The 7,944-nt window shown below is 55.4% G+C and overlaps 1 protein-coding gene across 2 annotated transcripts in view; it reads left to right on the plus strand.

Moving 5' to 3' along the window:
• TNFRSF19 (TNF receptor superfamily member 19) overlaps positions 1 to 3,921 on the plus strand; it is a 171,432-nt gene extending 167,511 nt beyond the window's left edge. For both annotated transcript variants that reach the window (XM_005668283.3, XM_005668284.3), the window contains exon 10: positions 676 to 3,921. In XM_005668283.3, coding sequence (XP_005668340.1) covers positions 676 to 711 — 36 coding nt within the window. In that variant the 3' untranslated portion in view covers positions 712 to 3,921. The remainder of the gene's footprint in view (positions 1 to 675) is intronic.

Here is a 7,944-nt window from a genome sequence, read left to right on the forward strand (position 1 = left end):
CACATTTGCTATATCACCCATGTCAAATCAGTGTAAAGAGATTAGAACATTCCTGCATCAATGAAGCTCCTGCTCACGTGCAGTAACCCACAGGGGACACCTGCCTCCAACCCCCCAGAGTGAGGTCCCTGCCCTTCTGTGTTAAAGACAGATCTTGGCTGCTCTCTGCCGTGGATGTCTGTCCTCTGAAGAATACCGGTACTCCGGCGAGGTCATTGTAATAGATGTCTCCTTCCCAAACTCTTCCTCAACGTTGCTGAGAGTTTAACAGAAGTTTTAAATTGAAAGGCTGAGAACAGCGTTGATCATGAGCCATCATGATCCATCCTATAGTCTTTACCTACGAATCGCACCCCAGAATCACGCTTTAGATGTGTGACTGGGGTTGCAAATCAGCAAAAGAATTGTGTGTCCATGGTTGGGGCCGCATTCTCACCTTTTAAAGCCTGCCTGCAGCTATCGCGAGACTGTGGGTGGTCAGGAAGTCCTTATCTTTATTCCCAGAGTTGGGTGCCTGGATGTTGGAGCATCAGAACAGGAGCTTCTTGCCCACATGTTATCAAGTTCATATGCATGACTAGCAAAAGCTAAGCGCCATATATTTCTACAGTCGCGGTTTAGCAGCTTTCATTTGTCGGGGTGGTGCTCAGAGCTCTCCTTCTGTGGCCGTTGCAGGACGCCGCCGAAAGGACTTGCTTCTTTCTGCAGTGAAGTGTCGCGTGGAACCCCAGGCACCCACTCCTCTCCCGTGGACGCAGCACCATCTGGACCTCACGTGGCTCCGGGGGGAAAAGTAAATCTGGACCGAGTGGATATGCCATCGCAAGCCTTTCAGCCAGTTGCTTCTGAGCCAGACCAGCTGGAAGCTGAAACCTCAAGGGGTCAAGACGCTGGGCCCTCCTGCAACGTTGCATCTTTCCTACCCGAGGAGCGTCCGTGCTGCGGGCTGACTTCAAAGACCGGTGGGCTGAGGTTGCAGCCCCCGAGCTATGGGTGTAACGAGAACCAGAAAGGCATTCATGCCTCTTTTCGCGGTGGCTGTGGTTTTGCAAGACTGACGACCCAGAGTATAAGTTTTCATTTCCATTTTCTTCCCCGAAAGAATTTCCTGTAGCTGGTTGTCCTCCTAAAATGCACGTCAGATTCGTGACCTTCATTTTCAGGAGAGATTCAGCAGCAAGGGGTTCTCTTTACTGAAGGTCGGTTCTTCATCAGCTGAATAATGGCCGTAGGAGTGTTCAAATGGACAGCACACAGCCTGCCTGCGTCCTGCGGTTAGGAGATGACATGTGCTGTCCTAACGGGGACTCAGAAGGGACCAGCTCTTTTCCAGAAGCAACACTGGTAGCCCGAGGGGCCTGAGTTAGGGGTTATGGGTGGGAAGGGGCTCCCACCCTGAGGTAAAGACCCCTTAACACCGGCATTACCAGATTGCTGTGCACATCAGTGGCTGTAGAAGCATCTGTTCCTTCTGTCCTGCGACGGAGCTTCAAAGATCCAGAATGACTCTTTTATCAGAAAGCCATATTCCCAGCGAAGTTTTATTTGCAGCGTATTTTATCCTGTAGGCTTTAGAAGTGACCACAGGTCAGGTTTCCCACTGCTGCAGGGGGACCCTGAGTGTGTGGTCTTAGGAGGCCAGTCTGCGTCTTAGAACGAGAAGAAAGAGCACAACGTGGAGGTGGCATTTAGGGAACATCGATCCCTTGTGTAGCTTGACCCGGTTATTACGGGGCTCCCTCCGTGCCTTGTCAGCTCAGAAATTCCCATCTTTGGAGTTCTCGTCGTGGCGCAGTGGTTAACGAATCCAACTAGGAACCGTGAGGTTGCGGGTTCGGTCCCTGCCCTTGCTCAGTGGGTTAAGGATCCGGCGTTGCCGTGAGCTGTGGTGTAGGTTGCAGACGCGGCTCGGATCCCGCATTGCTGTGGCTCTGGCGTAGGCTGGTGGCTACAGCTCCGATTCAACCCCTAGCCTGGGAACCTCCATATGCTGCAGGAGTGGCCCAAGAAATAGCAAAAAAAAAAAATTCCCATCTTAGCCAGACGACGCTGGATTTAAGCATCCGGTGCTTCTGTGAAGGCCTTCCATCCCCTGCCTTCTTGGTAGCTACGTTCTGGAATTGCCTCCAGGGCTAAGCCAGAAATAACCCAGCTCAGTCGTCATCCAGGGGACGGCGCGTCTGCATCTCAGCTCTGGAGAAGAGTTATTTGAGCAGGATTTATCCTTTTCCTGCTTGAACCCCCATGATCAGTTCTGTCTATGGTCATGGAACTAATTTCTATTAGCGCTGTCCAGTTTGCACTTAAAGAAATAGAGCTTTGACCGTCCCTGGATTAGAGAAAGCTCCCAGGGTTTGTTTCCGAAGCGCCCCGCCCGCACCGCAAGCGAGCATAGAAATCTACGCTTCCCAGATACAGCGTCCTTCCCTCTCGCTCTCCCGAGGCCTCCTTGCGCCGGACCTGCTCCTGCATCCTCAGCTCAGGCTCCCCCTGTGGGCACGAGCACACCTGGGTTTGGTCCTTCGTACACGTAACCCGGGTTCCTTTGACTGAGATAGGAGGTCAGGGCGTCTCACGGGGACGCAGGGGTGGTCTGGCCTGCCTGCCTGGTGCCCAGTTGTGGCTGCTTGACTTTTTCTTTTTTCTTTTCCTTTTTTTAGCATAAACCAGTGGTTCTTAACCAACTCTTCTGAGACTTGCCTTTAGGAGGTTCCTGCAGAGTATTTAGGGTCTGACCAGAGAGAGGTCCATGACCGTGCAAATTCCTTGAGTGGCTTCACCGTGAGTGAGTCGCACATGTGCCACTGTCGCCATCTGATCACTTTTGTTACATCAGAGGGCTGGCCAGGGAGGCCAGGGCTCTGCTCGTCTTTGTAACCTGAATGTCTTTTCCCCTGTGGAGCCGTCACTAACCTCGAGGCTGACCCTTGCTGGAGGGCGCTAAGATCCATGGGAGTGAGGCTGGCTCCAGATGCTGCAACCTGACTTTTGCTCCGTAGAGAAATACTTAGAGGTAAAAGTTGATTTCTTTGGATATTGCATTTGGAAAATCCTGGGTTCTTTTTTATCAAGATCAAGACATGCGGAGTTCCCGTCCTGGCTCAGTGGTTAACGACCCTGACGGGTGTCCGTGAGGACGCAGGTTCAGTTCCTGGCCTCGCTCCGTGGGTTAAGGATCCAGTGTTGCCGTGAGCTGTGGTGTAGGTCGCAGACACGGCTTGGATCCCGTGTTGCTGTGGCTGTGGTGTAGGTCGCAGACACGGCTTGGATCCCGTGTTGCTGTGGCTGTGGTGTAGGCTGGCGGCCACACCTGATTTCAGACCCCTAGTCTGGGAACCTCCACATGCCGCGGGTGCGGCCCTAAAAGGACCAAAAAAAGAGATGAGACGTTCGACTGCCACCCTCTAGGGAAATGGACGACAATGTCACACTGGCCCCTTGTCAACTCCGGAGAACACAGTCCAGTTAGAGTTTCACATCATTGGAATGTCCTGCAGCTCTCGGGGCGCTGATGCTGGAGGATCACCGTCAGGTAACCGAGCTCGAATTCTTGCGACGTTTAGCTGCAGAAACTCACCAGAGGAGCGAGGATGAGAGAGCACCCCTGGCGAGGCACGGGTTGTCTCGGCTTGTGTATATGGAGTGTATTTTTCAAATGTAGGTTTTTCTACTTTAGATAAAGGGTTCCGGTGGCTGTTAGCTTGGTTAAGCACGCTCGTCTGTGCTAGTTAAACAAATAATAGAAAAAGCAGAGAAAGTCCATCATTGCTTTAAGGCAGCCAGCTTGCATCAGGCGACGCCTCCTCGTGACGATTCTGCGTACTGGAATTTATCAACTTGTACATTTTGGTTTTTCTCACACAGCTGGTTTTGTAAGACCTTTTTTATTTGTGAATAAAATGGTTACCTGGCATTTTTATCAACACAGTTCTTACCGCCATCTCTCTTCTTTGCCCCTTTGTGTGACGACACCGCGAGAGGGTCTCTAGGGACAGACTTGTGTACTCATTCCCTGCGGGGGTCAGCGGGGGGTTCTCCTGCGAGGGGTGGGCACCAGCCCTCTGAGAAGACTCGTGTCCTTCCCAGCCAGCTGCTCGATTTTTTTTTCTTTTTTAGAGGACGGTGCTGGAGCCTGTGCGAGAAAGCTCGCAGGGATGTAATCGTGACACAGTTGGGTTTATGAACTTGCGGCAACAAGTAGCCGAAGAGCCAGGGGTCTCTCCCAAGAGGGAATAAGGAAGGGCTTTTTTTTTTTCCTCATAAGTTCCTGGGCCAGTGGAGTTCCTGTCATGGCAGAATGGTTAACGAATCCAACTAGGAACCGTGAGGTTGCGGGTTCGATCCCTGGCCTCGCTCAGTGGGTGAAGGATCCGGCGTTGCCGTGAGCTGTGGTGTAGGTCGCAGACGCTGCTCGGATCCCGCGTTGCTGTGGCTCTGGCATAGGCTGGTGGCTACAGCTCTGATTCGACCCCTAGCCTGGGAACCTCCATATGCTGCAGGAACTGGCCCTAGAAAAGGCAAAAAGACAGAAAAAAAAAAAGAAGCTCCTGGGTCAGGGATCAAACCCACACGACAGCAGTGACAATGCCAGATCCTTAACTGCTAGGCCACCAGGGAACTCGGTCCCTCTCCCCTTCCCTCTTTTCCTTTAGTAAAGCTTCGAAATCTATGACTAGATTTTGAGACACCTTTAGATTTCCCGGGGGAAAACAGGGTATTTCAAGAGTTGGAGCTGGAGTTCATGCTGTGGCACAAACAGCGTCTCTGCAGCAGCAAGATGCAGGTTCCAGCCCCGGCCGGGCTCAGCGGGTTAAGGATCTGGCGTCGCTACAGCTGTGCCAACAACTGCGGCTCAGATCTGATCCCCGGCCTGGGAATTCCATAAGCTGCGGGGCAGCCAAAAAAAATTTTTTTAAATAAAATAGAGTGTCACCGCATTCTCTCGGCTGCAGTGTTCAGTGACCCTGGATTCCACGGCGGAAGGCCATTCCTCCGCTGCGTCCTCCTCCAGACCCCACCCCTGCGCCAGCCTGGGCTCGGGGAGCCGCATCCAGGCGGACGGGGGGCTTGGGGAGCCACCAGCCCTCTGATGAAGGGAGCCCAGATCCCAGGGGCTGGGGGGGGCTCTGGCCTTGCAGGAGGAGGGTGGCCTTGAAGGAGGCCTGACACATCCTGTCGTCGCACAGATGACGCGTGCGTGCGTGCGTGCGTGCGTGCGTGCATGATTGCAACGGTGCGGAAGGTCTGGTGGCTGATGGTCACTGTGAGTGTGTTTTCTTTGGCCCGTTTTAACGGGAGACGTTGTCTGATGTTTTAAAAACGTATCTGGCACCCAGTAAAGCATGAGACTGTGGCTGAAACGTATCGTTCAGTTATCTTGACACCGAACAGCGTGAGGACTTGCCAAGTCTTGTGGAATGTCGGGGGCAGTTCAGGAAGGCCTGGCACGTGAGTCTACAGAGGAGATTGTCCTGTTTTCACAGCGACGTTGCCTCTGTCACATTCCAGCCCCAGAAAGGTCGCAAGGTGTCTGCCGGAGAGGCGGCAGGCCAGGGTCGGGTTCTTTCACAGCCACCAGCAGCATCTGAATGTGTGATTTATGGCGCCTTTCGAATCCGCCTCCCTGCGAGACGCGAAGCTTCATAACCAGCCAAACGCTCTCTGCAGCGGTGGGTGGGCTTCTGAAGCAGGGCTCCGTTGCTCATACGGAAAGACCGAGGCGGCTTTCTTCTCGCAATTTCTAAGGGCGTCGACTCTTCTTACCCTTAAGCAGGACGGAAAGAGCTGTGTCCTCGGAGCCGTGTTTGGTTGACTCTAGCCCGCAGAGCTCTCTCTGCGCAGGGCTTTTCCTTCCCCGGGTGACTGTTTACAGCAAACAGGAGCTCTGCTGAACAGGCGGGCGGTCCTTTGCTGCAGGTGAGGGAAGCCACCGTCCCACAGCCTGGCGCGTGTCACCCGGGTATCAGGTGAGAACCGTCCCCCACCCCCAAAATCTAAGCCCCAGTCTGATTCGTCTCCGAGGCCTTTGCTGTGAGACGCAGCGGCTCCCTGCGTGAGGCCTCCTCCTTCCTTCAGGATACAGACTGAGACATGGTGTGGAGGCTGCTCGAGGCACCTGCAAGGCCAGAGCTGAAGCACACACCAGGCAGGAGGGAGCCAACTCGTGATGTGTTTACCAAATGGATCTTGATTCTTAGAGTGGACTCTTCTGAGGTGCCAGGGGCCGTGAGGCGGGGAAGCTCAGGAAGAGCACGCAAGTTGGGTGACCTTGTCCAGGGTGGAGCTCACCCCGGGCAGCACGCGCAAAGGCCCGGCTCCTTCTGGGGGTGGTGGGACCGCTGTGGCCAGCGTGGGGGTCCAGCCTGACACGTGCCTGGCGGGGCCTGGTGGAGCGTGACCTCTGCCCTGTACGGAGTTTCCTTGCCTGTAAATAGGTGACGTGACCTCAAATCTCTAGTCTTCTGACTGTCAGAAGTCACCAAACGGAGGCAGTTAGACCTGGACTGGAAGCAGCTCGGCCCCAGGAACAGACGGGCCGCGGGCAGCTGTTCCTGGAGGGGGGACGTCAGCCCCCTGTTTGGCAGCACTGGACTGAGAGCGTCCTGCCATCCGGGTCACCTTGGTCCTGTTCCCGGTGTCGCGGGGGGCGGCGCCGAACGTGAGATAGATGTTTAGGGCGCAGCTGGAGCACCTGCTGACCTCAGACCGGCCCTCCCTCCGCCCTGGTCCTGGTCCTGGGGGAGCCTCGGGTGGGAAGGGGCCCCACCCTGCCCCTGCCCGGAGGCATCCTGGTCCCCAGGCTGCAGCCAGCCTGCTCCTGGCACTCCGCACCCCTGCGACAGAGAGCCACTGGCCGTGACCCCGATTTTCTTGGGTAACTTTACCCCCAAATAAGTGCCCTGAGAGCGACGTAATCGGACAGCTGGAGCTGGAAGCCAAGCAAGGAGTCGAGACCCCAAATCTTCTCTGAACCTGATCTCCCACCCGGGGAGCCCCATCCCCGCCCCTCCTTGTCCTGGACCCGGGGTGGGGGGCAGAGGAGGAGCAGTGGGCGGAGCAAATGAGGAGCCGCTGCAGGGCGAGGGGGGCATTTTCTGCAGAACGAGCCTGTTACTCCTAATGTCCCCCAAACCTAGAGAAAGCGGGATTCGTGTTTTTTCAAATGCAAGATTCGGGAAGTTGGCGGGGAGGGAGACGAGCGGGGGTGCTTGGAGAGAGGAAGCCTTCCCCCTTACATCCTTGCTGTCACCCCCTTGGCCCTCACCATGTGACCCGAGAGCTGGGTCTCCAGCTTTCCAGCGGCTCAGGTCACAGCAGACACGGGGGCCGCCTCGGGGGCTGTCCCACAGCCACGGTGATCCACGCGGAGCGCCTGAAACCCAGGCAGGAGGGGCGCTCAGGCTGCACCCAGTCGCGCCCTGCCCTGCGCAGTTGTATTCCTTTGACGAATCATGTCTGAGAAGTCGCTTGGCTGTCCACCCTGAGACCAGGCGCCTTTGCAGACAGAAGGGCAGCTTGATGAGGGCGTTACAGACAGTCCGGTGCCAGCTCGGGCCTCTCTGGAGAGTGTCTTCTTCCCTCAGCTCACAAACTCTTCGGCTGCCCCTAATGCTGTGGGTGCCAGCTGCTCTCTGAGTAGATGCCCCCGTTAGGGATCTGGGGGAGGGCGAAGGGGAATTTATGTGTCAGCGTGGCTGGATCACAGGACCCAGATAGCTGGTTAAACATTGGTCCGGATGCTGCTGGGGCGGCATCTTTAGATCAGATTTACATTTAAGTCAGTAGACTTGGCGTTCCCGTCGTGGCTCAGTGGTTAATAAATCCGACTAGGAACCATGAGGTTGCCGGTTCAGTCCCTGGCCTTGCTCAGTGGGTTAAGGATCCAGCGTTGCCGTGAGCTGGGGTGCAGGTCACAGATGCAGCTCAGATCTGGCGTTGCTGTGG

The sequence above is a fragment of the Sus scrofa genome, chromosome 11, assembly GCF_000003025.6.
Source record: "Sus scrofa isolate TJ Tabasco breed Duroc chromosome 11, Sscrofa11.1, whole genome shotgun sequence".
Taxonomy (NCBI): Eukaryota; Metazoa; Chordata; class Mammalia; order Artiodactyla; family Suidae; genus Sus; species Sus scrofa.